We start from the raw sequence: 16,645 nt of genomic DNA on the forward strand, positions 1-16,645 counted from the left end.
CATTTACATACCTGGAAGAGATCACAAAAACTGAGTTTATAAGGTAACCTGTGGGTGAGGGGTTTTTCTTTAGAAAAATGGGAGATTTGTTGGCTTCCTCATATTGCATCTTGTGGGACTGGTGGTTTGGGAGGGTAAAACTTGCTGACAGGTTCCCTTTAAGACTTTTGGGAGGTGTTGGTATCTGTAATTTAACAAATCCAGGACTGTTATTTTCATTTTCTATACTGGAACGGAAAACCCCAAATGCAAGATCAGGCATTAGTCATGGAAACATTTGGAGCACCTTAAAGTATTAAGACTATAGACTATGACTAAGACTATGCAGTGAAATTCCTCACAGGTTTTCCCCTGTACAGAACAATTAAAGGGATTCTACCATTAAAACCCTTTTTTTCTGTGGCTAACATGTTGGAATAGCCTTTAGAAAGGCTATTCGTCTCCTACCTTTAGATGGGATCTCCGCCGCGCCGTTCCTTAGTAATACCGGTTTTTACCGGTATGTAAATTAGTTCTCTGGCAGTGATGGGGGCGGGCCCCAGCGCTGAAAATGCGATGAGGGCGTACCCACCACTGCCCGAGAACAGGATCCTGCGCCACCTCCATCTTCTGCTGGATCCTCCCCTTCTTTCTTCGGCGGCTTCACCTCTGTCGGCTCTGACACTAGTAGAGCCGACTGCGCATGCGCGGCCATAGTTCCGAGGCCGGAATTGCCCCAGACCTGATACGAAGATGTCAATCACAAAGGTAAGGCTAAAATTAACTATTAGGGTCCATTTACACAGAGTAAACGTGCGCTCATTTTGGCATCATACACGTGTAAAGAATACACATGTAAAAATAAGACTTTCATGACATTTTTTACATGTGTAAAAAATGTGACGCGTTTTTTGACACGTTTTTTTACACGTGTAAAAAAATGTCTTTGAAGTCAATGGGAGTCTTATTTTTACACGTATATTGTGCCAAAATGAGCGCGCGTTTACTCTGTGTGAATGGACCCTTAGAGGGGTAGAGGGAAACCAAGGTGAAGGAGATGGCTGTGGTGATAAATCAATGATCAAGGTGGGGGAATATAACAGTGTTCACAAAGAGCAACAAAAAACTAAGCAAAGAATCAAACAGAACACGCTTCCTGTGCCGCAGCGTGCGAGCAGGGGTGGCGCAGAGACCCAAACAGACAGAGACGTTACACTGTCAGCTCTTATTCCATATCCTGGTGATATTATTGGTCCACATTGAGAAAAGATTAGATTAATTGATTATAATCTAAATTTTGGTAGGCAGTACTGGTCTTCTGCATCCAAAGCCACCAAGATATTGTCCTAATTTTAGAGATGAGCGAGTACTGTTCGGATCAGCAGCTTCGGATCCTGCAGCTTTCTCTTCTTTAGACTAAATACAGGTAGTCCTCGACTTACGACGTTGATCCGTTCTTGCGCGGCGTCGTAAACGTGATTTAGTGTGCAGCGGCTCGGAACTACCCCCCCCCCCCCCCTTTAAAATAAAACCCTGAAACAGAATGTGAAACTTACCGAACGGTGCAGGGTGGGCGGGCATTCAGGCCTCCTCTTCCTCCGATGTTCCGTCCTCCTCCTCCGGTGCTCGCGAACTGATAATGGCCTGGGCGCATGCGCAGTAGCCGTAGTAGAAGCATTATGATACTGCGCATGCGCCCAGGCCATTATCAGTTCACGAGCGCCGGAGGAAGTGGTCAGGACATCGGAAGAAGAGGAGACCTGAATGCCCGCCCACCCTGCACCGTTCGGTAAGTTTCACATTCTGTTTCAGGGTTTTATTTTACAAGCTCACTTGTAACAGCAAGCTGCCAGCTCTCTTCTGATGAGCAAGGACGAGCCTGCTGCAGAACCAGCATTGATTTGCTGCAGGCTAGTCCTTGCTAGCTGGGAGTGCTGACAGTTTTCTGTTACAAGGGAGCTCTCATCTCTAGTCGTAACCACGAAACGTCGTAACCCGAGACTGTCGTAACCCGAGGACTACCTGTACATTTAGTTTTGATAAACTTCGATCCATACCTTCTATTTATTTGGTTGCCCTTCTATGAAATCTCTCCAGTTATTGTCTGTATTTTTTATGAAGTAGTGCCCAAAATTGGATAGCATATTCAACATGAGGTATATTCAACTGTCATCTCTAGAAGCCATGTCTTCCAAGTATAGGACATAGAGATGAGTGAGTACTGTTCGGATCAGCCGATCCGAACAGCACGCTCCATAGAAATGAATGGACGTAGTTTAATATAACTTTAGCGGTGTCTGAATACCCTTTTTAAAGGCTATCACGCATATGTGGGGCTCTGTCAGCATGATTTTGCTGATAGAGCCCCTTTAAGGCTTTGTCTCCATCTCCTTCATTGCAGAAGAAATTAAATCCCAGTGGGGAAATCTATAACATATGATGGACACAAATAGATCCTGATGGACCCTATTGACTGTAATCGTGCTAGTCATGTTACTTTTACAATCTCTATTATTTTGCTTGATTTTTGATAGAATCTCCATCACAGATGCAACATGGCCTTAGGACGTTAAACACTAAATAAACATCATGCCTTAGAACAGGGGTCAGTAACTTCTGGCACCTCTGCCATAATTGACACTTCAGGTATCTCTACCTGGCACAGGGCTCTCTCAGCTTTGCAGTTTTAGGAGAGGAGGTACTAAGAGGGAAAGCATGAGTCTGGGCAAGAGCCTAGAGCAAGAGCCTAGTCGGGGAAGCAATTGCTTTAATACCTTGTAATAAGCGTAAAAGTAAAATATGGCAGAAGAGCACATTAAAGAGTGGCTGCAGCCAGGGGTGAACCTACCTTTTTTGCTGCCGAGGCGGACGACAGAAAGCCGCCCTCCCCCTGGGAGGAGGGGGCAGAGGGGGCGGGGAGGAGCAAAGGGGAGCAGGGCGGAGCTAAGGGGGCATGGCGGAGCGGCATTAGCAGGCAGAGAGCAGGCAGGGAGAGGACCTGCTCTCTGCCTGAGCGTGAGGAGAGGCTGCTGGAGCAGCGTTGCGTCCACAGGGCCTCCCCAATCCACCGCTCGGTGACGCTAAGCCAGTCCAGGACAGCTTGTCCTGGACTGGCTTAGGTAAGAAAAAATGCCGCCCTCCCTGGGGCCCTGGCATACCGCCGCCTGAAGCGGTTGCTTCAGGTCGCCTCATGGGAGGTGCGGCGCTGGCTGTAGCCTTTCACAATAGATGGCACACATGAACATTTTGTCATTTCCAAAGCTAGAATTTGCACTTTAAGGTTCAGTTCACACGGAGGAATTTGCAGCGGATTTGGGAGCAGACTTCTTCCGAATCCGCCTCCCATTGTTTTCAAAGGGAGGCAGAGATCGCAGCAGGACACAGAAAAAAGAAGCGTCCTGCTCGATCTTGCCACAGATTCCACCTGCAGGGTCCGTGGCTTGAGACTCCCTCCTGAATAGGCCATTCATCTGGGCCTAATCAGGAAAAGGATGCCGCAATGGAATGCTGATGCATTCCATCGGCATCCCATCGAGGCTTGCCACGCAAAAATGCCGGCGGTGGAAAATGAATAGGAATTTCCTCTTCATTTTCCACCGTGTGAACAGACCCTAGAAGTTCTAACTATTGTGGGGGCAGAAAAACTAAACTCTGCATACTAGAAATGTTGTGAAATTTACACCAGACAGTAAGCACGGTTAGTATATGTCAGATAACCTATAAGTGCCAGTTTTGCCAGGTCTAGTTTCTAGATTTAAGTGGGCGTGGCAAGAACTTGTCTAATTTTACCCCTGCTGAACCAAGGTTCTAAAATGGTAGCACAACATAGGTGTAGGTGGTTTTACGATGTGTCAGATCTAGAGAGCTGTGTGCACCAGAATTCCAAATAATGATGTCTGAATATAGAATAGTTTTAGTCCATCTTTCCCACTATTTTTTATGACAGAAGAGAATACCACACTTTGCATATGGACTATATTAATGTATAGTCTTACCTTTTTACTAATCTCCTAGAAATGTCTTCTCTTTAATTACTAATCTGCCAGGGCGATTCTTTTGCTTGCTTAGAAATAGTTGGCTGAACTGTTGCCCTCTCCTTCCTTTTCTGTACTATATAGCTTAGTATCCCCATATAACATGGCTTTATGTCTCAGTGCGGCAGGCCTGTTTGTGATCATGAATCATGGCTAGCCAGTAAGGTATGTTCAACTTCCCTTCTGACTACAGTGGCAGCAAAGCATACAATAAAAACAATCAATGAAAAGCCGAAGAATGTAAACACGCGCTCCATCACTTCTAACAAATAAAAACAGATCCTGCAGATACGGGTTTACCTTCCATGAGACATATTTAGTCTTACCTTTGATTTGTTGCTGTCGTGACCTTAGAAGGATTTAGGGGTTTCTTGTGAGCTTAAGTATTTTAGGCCCTGTTTTGTCCTTAACAGAATTGTAAATGTTCTACCTATAATATATATATATTAGTTCTGCTCCGAGCGGTGGATTTTAACCCACAAAGTGCATTAATTTATCATTTTTATAAAATTCAATACATTTTCTAACATTTAAGGCCAAACATATTCAATTGTGCAAACTTTTTGATTTTGTTTTTGAGCTAATTTTAACTCTTTATGTGTCTATACTTGGCATTCATTCCCATTACCTATGTAAGAAAGGAAGGTGGGAAAGAACATTTGTTTTACAATTTAAAATGAAGTGCGTTCCCTATAAAATATGGTATATTTTTTATAACTTCAGACTTTCTAGGAACACTGTAAAGTCAACTATATTGCCATTAACAGTCTTTCAGCTTTGTATTGTAGTCAAAAAAGGAAAGTTATTTGACATCGGTGCCATAATCCATGTCATATTTCCTTTTACATGCCTATTCATAAATTAATTTACTGTAGATTAAATAATTATTCCTAAAATATTTGTACGGAGTTTAAATTCCAGTTGGACAAATGTTGTAATAGTGAATCTTCTTCCCACCGAGTTCAAAAATGTAAGTGTCCTATAGTGTTCACAGTGTATAAGGCAATACAATAGTCCTGTCGTATTTGTACAGGCTTAAAGGGGTTTTCCAATCTTTAGATAATGATGACCTCTCATTGGGTCCTATCCTTAGAACTGCTAAGGCTTCGCTTTTTGATAACTGTATAGTTCAATAGTGGAGTGGAGCAGACATGTTTGTTCCATTACAGGTACCCAGTTAAAATGTATATAGTACAGTACATGATTGGATCGCTATGATTGATGGATGCCACTATATGGCATCTGTCACAGACATCCACTTAACATATGCACCAAGAGCCTTTTGGGCCCTTTCAAAGAGTCTTAATTTCCTTTCATGTAAAGGACAGGCACATATGACCTGCATAGTATACAGCATCACAAGCTTTGGTCGTAAGACCTTTATTTTGGCAACGCTTAGGCCTGATTCATATCGGTGTTCGGTAACCCGTTCAGGGAGTTGGCACAGGGACCCCCCTGAACGGAATACTGAATGCATTGGCAAGCGATGAGCAGTGAAAGAACACGGACCCCATAGACTATCATGGGGTCCGTGTGCTTTCCGCGTGGTGTCCGCATGTTTCAGAAAAGTACTTCACAATCTACTTTCCTGTCCATATGACTCGTACGGAGACTGTGCGGAAAGCACACAGTCCTCATTATAGTCTATGAGGTTCGTGTGCTTTCACTGCTCTCCGCTTGCCTATGCATTCGATAGTCCATTCTGGGGGGTCCCCATGTGGACTCCCCGAACAGATTACTGAACACATATGTGAACCAGGCCTTAGCTCTTACTAGAACATTTATGGGCATCATATAGATGTGTTATTGCAGTGCGCAGGGTGCTGTGGCAATTCCTGTGTTTGTATATTGCCACAGTAGTTGGCACCAGTTCACATTGGGATGTGCTGTCCGAATTTTCCTTTGTGTGTTATTGCAGAGATGGATAAAAGATGCATTTTGTGTCAAAGAATATGATCCATAATAAATATGTAAAATAAGTTATTTACTATACAGCATAGGCTGTTTTACCTTATTCACATGACGTGAAAACAGTTTGTCCAAACAACTGACATGTCCTATATTTGTCTGTTAAAACCAGATATGTGATACCCATAGACTTTTATGGGTTTTGAATTGAACATGTGATGGCTGTTCAAAAATGGATGTCACATGGGCGTTTTTCACTGTCATGTTAATAAAAGACGGCTACATCTGTATTTCACACATAAAAAACGGAATGTTCTAATGAATATGGCCTTGTGGTTTTCTTGAAACACAGACTTATAAAATCAACTCTGTTTTTTCATGCCCATAAACATACATAGATTATTCTATGAACTGCTGAATGTGTTGTTAATATGTTCAAGGACAAGCAGTCGTATATCTGAACCCTGATTAGACCTTACAGTACTTAAATCATATATGCTTGGATGTCTTTTGAGCCTAAAGAAATGATGGGAAATAATCTGAGAATTGGCATTATTCTGTTAGTAGCATGGACCCCTTACTGGTGATCTACTGCATTGCCTTACCAGGTTACCTAATAGTACACTAAGTTATTTATGTAATGCACACATTTACTTTAGCAGTTTGCTACACTTGCATTGGCGTATTAGTTTAAGATCTTAGTGTACCCTGAGCATGAGAGCCTCCGAAGTTTGACAACTTAAAATAAGCAATTGAGTTTTATAAAGGCCAAACCTCACTTGCAATTAGGAAAACAATATTTATACTTTAGGTTGAAAAGACAGGATGTTGGGAAATTTAACTAATTTGGATAGTGACCTTTAAGTGCACCAAAACCAAATAGTTTGTAGGCTACGACACAGGGCACATTCCAGCAAAATTTGTGAGAATCCAATTCCTAATGGTCCTTTAAAACCTGGAATCAGTCTCAGGTAATACAAACAAAGGATACCTAAATATATTAGCACCGAAAAGTAACTCAATATTATATGATTGCTGGATGACTTTAGCAGGAAACCCACGCAAAACAAATTTGAGTTAAGATAGGCAATAAATAAATGTGTGTATATATACACACACATATATTATAATATATTACATTTATGCTTGATTATATATATATATATATATATATATATATATCCTTGTTTAATAATGACATTGATCCCATTGTGTGCGTACAATGTACACAGCAGTAAGATATATAACGCGTTATTGTCAAACTTTAGTAATGGCAAAAAGCTTAGAAAATGGAGAAAACCAGTAAAAGTTTGAGAACGTTAGGAAATTGCAACTCGAGACCATGTAATTTAAACCTGAAGTCCCTTCTCTCATTCTAAATGACATACAGATGGTCAGCCTATTTCTTCAAGCTTTGGGAACACAATTGGTCTTTTTATAGTTGCACACACACACTGGCCGCACCATATTTGTGTCAGGACTATTTATTTCTAATTGTATATAGTTCACTTCTACCAGTAATTCTGAAACCTGCTACTTTGTCAAGATAGATTAGCAAATGAGCAGGAGCACTTGGAAAACAAAAATAAGCGCCTGGCTCATTGCGACTAGTAGTAAACTCTTACTCTTATTACAACGCACTTCTTTGTTTTTATTACTCAATATGTATTTCAAAATTATTTTATTTCTAGATGATTTAGAAAAATTTGTAGCTTTGTAATAAAATCATATGCAGTAAAATGAAATACTTGCATTCCCCCTGAAATAACTCTGGAGCATCTTTTCTCATAGCTCAGTGTTGTGCGGTTCCTCTGTTATTCCTCCGGATTATTTCTGAATACATTCTCAACTTAGGCCTGGTTCACATCTATTTTTGGTAATCTGTTCGGAGAGTCTGCATGGGGATCCCCCCAGACGGAATACCGAATACATTGGAAAGCAGAGAGCTTATGAAAGCACATGGACCCCATAGACCCCGTGTGCTTTCCGCACAGTGTCCACACGGAACATGCGGACAGAAAAGTACTTCATGAACTACTTTCCTCTCCGCATGACTCGTACAGACATCGTGCAGAAAGCACATGGACCCCATTATAGTCTATGAGGTCTGTGTGCTTTCATTGCTCGCCGCTTGCCAATGCGTTCGGTATTCCGTTCAGGGGGTCCCCATACGGATTTTCCGAATGGATTACCGAACGCAGATGTGAACCAGGCCTTAGTGTTACAATTTCCCTTATGTGGTGTGGTGTTCCCCTATTCTACAATGGTGTCACTGATTGGACAGTGCCAGAATGTAGAGGAATAACCCAACCAAGATGTCAATTTTCTACTCTGAAACGTTAGAGAATCTGTCAGTTCCCCTTTAAATGGAGTCTCGTATCCCATATTTTCCCTAAAACCAATAATAGTGTCATATAGTGCCATTTAATAGCAGAGACAATCCACAAAGCAATGAAACAATGCAGAGATAATAATTTTTTTTTAGTCTCCAAGTACATTGGGGCACACGTAATCTATCAAATTCGCCTACAGAACGTGATACAGACAAAGGATGTAACAAAAAGTAAGGCTGTGGCCACACACAGCATATACACTGCCGAATTTCTGTCAAGGAACCTCAGCAGTTTGTTACCCAGTGAGGGGTCAAAAAAAAAAAAAAGAAATTGGATGGCTTTGCCTTTGGCACATAGTAATCGCAGTAGCTCTCCTCCAGCTTTACAGTGCAAGGGATTGAATGGCCATAAACTGCCCATATTTGCATTAATTATACTAAAATCCCACCCCATTTGTTATTGACCATGCCACATTCCCACCAATATCCCTTTAATATAGGCAAATATGGTTATTGGCCAAGTTTTTGCAACTAAAATGAAGAACCAATAACAGTAAAGCAATCTATAATAAATAAATGTAGGCAGTCCCACCCAGGGTGCAGGCTTCATTTTCAGGCCTTTTTGTTTACTTTTTTGGTGTTTTGTAAATTCTACTAAAATTTTTAAGTAGTTTTTCCTTTCCACTGCAGTAATTTTTATGGTGATACAATATTGTTTTTTTTTTTATTTTTTTGTCTTTATAGTTTTGGGGTTTTTTTTTTTACATGATGCCCCCATAAGGTCATAATAGGCATTTGGGGGGGCATTTTAACATGATTTTATTTTTTATTTTTTCCTGACTTCCCTTGTAACTCAAAGCTCCATGCAATTTTAACTGCACCATGGCATTGCATTTCTTAGGGTGCATTCACACTGAGTAAACGCTAGCTTATTCTGAACGTAAAACACGTTCAGAATAAGCGGCGTCTAAAGCAGCTCCATTCATTTCTATGGGAGCGGGGATACGAGCGCTCCCCATAGAAATGAATGGGCTGCTTCTTTCACTCCGTGCAGTCCCATTGAAGTGAATGGGGAGTGCCGGCGTGTACGCTCCGGCATGAGCAGAGCTTGCCGTATACGCCGGCACTCCCCATTCACTTCAATGGGACTGCACGGAGTGAAAGAAGCAGCCCATTCATTTCTATGGGGAGCGCTCGTATCCCCGCTCCCATAGAAATGAATGGAGCTGCTTTAGACGCCGCTTATTCTGAACGTGTTTTACGTTCAGAATAAGCTAGCGTTTACTCAGTGTGAATTCACCCTTAAGGTGCATACAATGCTTATTTTCTTAAGGCGCATGCAGATATTTGTAGAAATATCTGAAATTTCCCCACTGTGGGACTATTAAAGGATTATCTTATCTTTAAATTAAAAACTCCTATGAGGTTGGATATTCTCAGTACAATTGTATTGGCATACATTCACTAAAGCATTTTCTAATCACTAGTATGCTAGATGTGTAAGATGGTATATGTAAGATGGTTATAGGTGAAATAATGGTTTATGTGCTTTCTATTTATACGCTATACTTTTTGGTATGGTATTTTTGTAGGTATGTTGCTTCTCACTGGTAATTATTTTCACCATTAGGTGTCAGCATTGTCTACAAGTGCAACATCAGTGCAAGTACATCAGTGTCAAACTTAATGTCATGGCCAACACTGTCTCTGTCCTCATGAGCTACATACACATCCAATATGACATATTTATTTGGCAATAGCCCACCAATGTCACTACAGTTTTAAAAAAAGTAAAGTTAGTATGTCTGTGAAGACTAATGCACATGGCCATATTAATAGAGATCTTATACGTGGGCCTCTACTGTAACTACATATACCAAAGCTTCTTGTGCAGCCATGCACTGTTTTTTTCTATTAGAACTAGACTTGTCTTTTGTATGTTTGTATGTGGCTGGCTAGCATGGCCACTGCTGCTGCATTCAGATTCCATACTTGTCAACACTTAAGAATTTTCAGCATCAGTTCAATTAAATCTCTCTCTCTTTTTCTGGTTTGAAAAAGGACAGAGTTTATGAAAACTCCACCCAAAAGGAGCAGAGTTTGACTATTAAAAACCCTGTCCAATATGGGTGTAAACATTCATCTGGGCTGAAATATTGGAAGTGAATTCCTGTGGGAGTAATGGAGATAGGCGGGTGCTCTGCTCAGTTCTCTGTCAATCTCGTAGGCTTTGAATATAGGAAATGTGCGTATGTTTGGTCAAAATGAGGGTTGAAATGCCATCAAGAGCTCCATTATTCTAAACTATAAAACATGTTCAGGATATTCTCATGGAATGCTTTGCGTGTCAGTTTGATGGTCTCTATTACATTTTTAGAGTAAGTTCACGCAGGGATTTTTGGACCGGAATCTGAAGCGGAGGCCGGACTGGCATCCAGTCGTGCACTCCGCTCTGGATTAGGCCCAAATGAATGGGCCTAGTCGGGAGGGAGTGTCTTCAGGCGGATGTCGCGAGGCAAATCTGCCTGAAAGAATGAGCATGTCATTTCTTTCTCCGGGAGTTGGAACAAATGGCTCAAGGAAAACAGAACATTGATTTCAATGAGAGATGTCTTTTTGGTCAGGATTTTGAGGCGGATATGGCCTCAAAATCCTGACTAAAAAACTCTGTGTGAACTTACTCTTAGAGTAGTGGGAATCAGTGGGTACATTCACATGGCAGTTTTTGGATTTTGTCTGTTTGGACTTGTCCTATCATTGTCCATTTTTCCTGCCTGACAGACCCAATACAAGTCTAAAGGGTAAATTTTTAATGTCCCTTCTTTGCGAAATGTATTAGTTTCACTGACGTAAAAGAGAAAAAAAAAAAATGTGTGTAACAGTTTAAAAATAGAATTTCAACCGTGTTCAATATCCGTGTTTTTTTCTCATGTGCAATGTAGCCTTAGCCGGAGATCAGTATCCTAAAAATAGGCATCCTGCAGTGGGTTTAATATTTGTAATGAGAAGATAGCACTACATAAGTAAAAAGGTAGAGCTCTTTAACTCCTCCCTGACATTTGTTGGTCATGTACGTCACAATGGAAAAACAAGAACAAATACCGACCCGATCCTCGTGTATTATCACTACATAGGTGTAGTGAACATATAGAGACCGACAAATGCCTGATCACCTGGGTGGGTTGTGAAGAGTCATAACAACCCAAAAAAAGCCTTGAACACCCGTGGGTCCTAAGCGGATGGTGCTAGGGCAGCAGCTGTGGGTATGCCTCTAAGATGTATAGAGAACCAGCAGAGAATGGACCAACCCCAGGTACAGGTAAATAACAGCGCTCACCCAAGTGACTATTGGAATTTTTCTTTATTGGTAAAAGTAGATAGAATGCGTTTCGGACATGACAAAAGACATGTCCATGTCCGAAACGCGTTGTGCCTACCTTTACCAATAAAGAAGAATTCCAATAGTTGCTTGGGTGAGCGCTGGTATTTACCTGTACCTGGGGTGGTCCATTCTCTGCATGTACGTCACAATGTCAGGCAGTGGATAAGGAGAGAGGTTAGGAGCAGACATCTGCCAGTATCAGGTGCCAGCGAAATCTGTAATGGGATTCCGACCTATCTTATGACATTAAAGAGGACCTTTCATATCCTCAAGCACATATGGTTTTATATACCGCTAGAAAGCTGACTATGCGCTGAATTCAGCACAATGTTGACTTTCCCATTATGAGCCCCGTGGCTGGAGATATCAGTGCCGTTACCGATCTCTGCTCACTGTCAGAAGGGCATCCCTTACAGTCTAGCTGGACTGTGATGAACATCCCCACCGACAGTACTCATCCATAGCACTGTACTGTCAGAAGGGGCGTTCTTTACTGCTCAGCGATGACGCTAAGCTGTGAAGAATGCCCTCCCAGTACAGGGCAATGGACGAGTACAGTCGGGGATGTTCCTCACAGCTTAGTATCATCGCTGGGCAGTAAGGAACGCCCCCTTTGATACTACAGGGCTATGGACGAGTAATTTCGGGGGGTGTTCCTCACAGCCCAGCTAGACTGTCAGGAACCCCCTTCTGATAGTGGGCAGAGATCGGAGCCATTATAATGGCTCTGATATCTCCAGCCCCACGGCACATAAAAGGAAAGCTGACAGTGCGCTGAATTCAGTGCACTGTCGGATTTCTAGTGGTATATAAAACTGCTGTGCCTGAGGACATGAAAGGTCCTCTTTAAGAATAGTGGCATATTTTATGTGTTAGAGGGACCCCCTCAGGGTCCAAAGCTCCATAGTGGCTGCTACCTCTCCATGCCCTATAGCTTTGCCCCTGAATGGTCACATTCACCATCCCATATGAAGAAGTGATATAAGTCATTTGTTTTCTTTTCTTTGTGATCCAAATAAACAGAAGGGTATGAAAGGGAGGAAGAAAGCAGAAGAATTCAGCATTTTTACTAAATTAACCCTACCAAGGTATAAAAGGATAATAACTTTATGTGTGGATATAATAAGTGATTTTAGGTTTATGTAATTTCATGGGGAATGTAAGTTGTATTCTAACATACAGAAGCGATAGGGAATAAGAAAGACCCCTCAATAGGAGGACCTCTGTATTGTCCAAGTTAAAGGTATATCCTAATGGGTAGTCCACCGCCTTCTATTCTGGTGAAAGTGGGAGCAAAACTGTGTTAGGGTTGCCCACTATTAAAAGCATGTCTGTATATTGTCTGTATATTTCTATAGTTCCACATCTTTCTTCCTGAGTCCACAAAACACAGAGGTGTGCGAAAAGTGCCACAACAAAGGATCAATGGAAAGAACTAATACCAGGGCTCAATTGTTAATCTTCACCTAACAGCAGCTGGATATGGTTAACATTTAGTAACTTTATCATAATGTATATGTAGTAAACCGATTTCTTACAAAGTATAACATAACCTCACAGCACTTTTCATTCATACAGTGATTTTCATAAAATTGGAAAATATACGACCGTGTACAGATAGTAATAGTTAGAAATTCAACAGTCAATTTGATATATTACTATTTATTTCAACATTTATAACACAAAACGCTTGTTTTTTCCAAGTGTATGAATGTTGTAAGGCCAGTATCCCCTGTCAGGAAAGCTGTGCTTATTAGCTTGTTTTTTTATTGCCTTTTGGGAAGTGTGTGGTTGGAAGCGTTCACTATTTCTTTGTGAATGACTGTGTGAGGCTGTTTAATGTTGCACAGGAAAGGCTTTGGCTGCAGCATATTGTCCTTGCTCCAATGGAATTCCCTGGCTAAACTACCATTGTAATATAAGAACAGGTATAGTAAAGAACTAATGAATGCAGAAACTGAGAAGATGCCCAATACCAAGGTCATTGTTGTGCAATTAACATTTAACGAACACTTTTTTTTTTTTGTTATTTCCAGGAACACGAAAGGGGAAGAAGACTTGTAAGGTGATTTTCACCGAGAAGGAATTAAGGCAACGACTAACACCAAAGCAGTATCATGTCACCCAAGAAAAGGGGACAGAAAGGTGAAGTATAGCACATAAACCTGTTACTGCTTTAGCTGTAAGCATAGGGAAGGGTGGCCCACTATGTGCCACAGTAAAATGCCACTTAATAAATTTATCTCAGTAAAAGTGGTAAGGGAAGGGTAAAAAGACACAGTTTTGGAAATCCAAAAAGCTCACAAAGATTTGCTAAGTATCAATAGAGAAATTGAAAAGAAGAATCTGGTATTTATACACAAGGAAGAATGCAAGGTTTATGTTTGTTAAACTAAATATATTAAAATAAAAAAAAATATTGAAATTTGATTTTATTACCCAATTTCCCTATATAAAAATTAAAATAAAAATAGTCATGAAGAGTCTTTACTAGTCCATGATCATCCTCTTTCTTAGATCTACTTCTGACTGATCCACAGGTTTTCTGTAGAAAGATATAACGAAAAATAGAACTTTTGATTTATTTCATGCGCTCCAAATAGGATTGATTTAATTTAATTTTTTTATGTGTAATAGAAACTACTTTAGGGTTGAATTTTGCAGTGACTCTTGTCCTTCTGCGATGCAGCTACTACCTTTCCTACTGTTATGTTGCCTTTCATCCATCCTCTTCATATTACAAATATATACTGTATATATGGCAGGTTAGCTTTAAAGAGGGTTTAGCTGCAGGACCAGACTCCATAGACTCCAACTCTGCTTCCGTTTCATTGCCAGTTAAACAACCCACTGCTTCTCTCCATGTAAAAAAAAAACATCAGGCGTTGTCTTTCTGTCTCTGCTCAGACTTCTCTCTATCTCCAGTTTTGGTACAACCCCAATTTCTAGGGAGGGGATGCACTCTTGATCTTCTGGCAGTGGGCATCTCTAGGGGCTGGAACCTGGTGGATTGCTCTATGTGTAGGAACTTAGGGTCAGTTCACACGTGAAAACCGCCTAGCTTATTTGTGCGAGGTAAAAAACCTCGAGGAGTTTTTTTGACGCTGTTTTTTGCATTCCACGCGGTTTTTGACGAGGTTTTTGACGCGGTTTTCGCTAGCGGTTTTCGCTAGGGTTTTTTTTTCCTATATGTGCTATAGAAACTGCAGGCGAAAACCGCGCGGTTTTGTGTGCAAAAAACCGCGCGGTTTTTTACCGCGCGGTTTTCGCCTCCCATTCACTTCTATGCAATTCTTCAGGCGTTTTCCGCCTGAAGAAAGGTCATGTCGCTTCTTCAGGCGGAAAACGCTAGGAGGAAAAAAAAAGCTAGTGGTCTACATAGACCACCATGTTAAAGGAGAGGTTTTTGAAGCGAATTCCGCTGTCAAAAACCTCCCCTTTGCCCACGTGTGAACTAGCCCTTACTGTTCTTCCCGGCTTGCTCCAAATACAAATTTATCCACCCTCGCGCCTTTCACTTCGTACAGATCCAGAGCTGTGCTCTTTGTGTGCTACACTCCATGAGGGACAAAATTTGGGATGACAACTTCTGTCATTGACTCATTGCTCAGACAGAACCCCATAATCAAATCTCTGCTTACTACCAGCTACATAACAAACTGATAAACTATGAGTCACAGGATTTGGGTGATGGACGTCTTACAATTCAGCTATAAAGTGCTGAGAAAGATAATGAAAATGAGAAATTGTTACTTTATTTTTTAGATTGTAGATTCTTTTGATTCTATATATATATATATTTTTGAAATTTGAAATCCCATTTAAGAGCAATTACATGTGCAAACCTATTATATTGTCTGAAAGCCGCTGAAGATCTATAGGTTCCTTGTCCAGCTGGAAAGATGTTCTGCCGCTGTTATTGCTCCTATATTTACCAATCTGACAGACCATGTCTATCGTGAGATCTTGCTGTACTTGGTCAGTGTCTGTGTAGTCATCTAATCCTCCAAACATGCTATATCACTGGGCTTTCAAGAGAGACTAAAAAGGCTTGCAGTAGAATGACACAGTGAATGTTAGCGGAATATGCTGTATAATCCATGCTTGTATATGTTACGGTGGGATCTGACCTCTAGCGTGGGGAAGATATTGCGGGTAACACTACCAAAAAGTAAGACTGTCCTGCAGTTTCCAGTTTTGGCTTTTAAGCTACTGTATGTCTTACTTTGGATCAAGCTAGTATTTCTATGCTGGTGTCATAAACATAACTTGTTTTTATCCTGTGAAAAGTCCATGTTTACTGGAACGTACATAGAGCCGTGTTATTGCAAATGCTTTCTATTTGGTCAATGAAGCTCCTAATGCAGCATGCAAGGTCTGTTTTACTTAACTGCAAAATGTGTGGAAGTGAGAAGGGTTTGGGCACATATTTCTGAAAGGCAGAACCAAGCATACAGTGGCAGCGTGCCAGCAAGACTTGATTCTGAAGGTGGTCATTGTAAGCATAGACGTTTTGGCTGGGTGAGAAGGTAGCATAATTCAGTTCCTTTCCACTCCACTCCAATTTCTTTTTGAAGCACATGTGGAGAAAATATTTATTGGCTCATTTGTGGTTGGAATGTCAAAAATGTTCAATAACTGCCCTCACATGGCTTTAGTCCTTGGCTGCAAGCCCTGCGTCCTGAAAAAAGTGTTCCCTTCCAAAAGTGTTTTTAGTGAATAAAGTCTGTCTCAGCTGATTCCAGCATGAAGCGTAGCTTGCCAAGGACTAACCATTTTGTTGTCTAATTTATACCATGCAGCTTGGCAGCAAGCCCTGGCTTACCTCCGATCCAAATGTATTAATGATGTAACTGCTTGTTTCCATTCATGACCTGAAAAGGCTCTTTACCACACATGGGGTCTCATTTAATAGGCAGTGCTCTCTTCCTTGGACAGCAGACTATTTGCCGAATGTGAATCACTGGCAATACATCCTATCAAGAGTTGGCAGCAGATCATAACCTTGGC

At 41.2% G+C, this 16,645-nt stretch overlaps 1 protein-coding gene across 1 annotated transcript in view; it reads left to right on the forward strand.

Annotated features, from left to right (window-relative positions):
• Nucleotides 1-16,645, forward strand: part of MSRB3 (methionine sulfoxide reductase B3) — an 82,723-nt gene that overhangs the window by 27,321 nt on the left and 38,757 nt on the right. The window contains exon 3 of the mRNA XM_075274449.1: nucleotides 13,672-13,780. Coding sequence (XP_075130550.1) covers nucleotides 13,672-13,780 — 109 coding nt within the window. The remainder of the gene's footprint in view (nucleotides 1-13,671; nucleotides 13,781-16,645) is intronic.

This window comes from Leptodactylus fuscus, chromosome 5, assembly GCF_031893055.1.
Source record: "Leptodactylus fuscus isolate aLepFus1 chromosome 5, aLepFus1.hap2, whole genome shotgun sequence".
Classification (NCBI taxonomy): Eukaryota; Metazoa; Chordata; class Amphibia; order Anura; family Leptodactylidae; genus Leptodactylus; species Leptodactylus fuscus.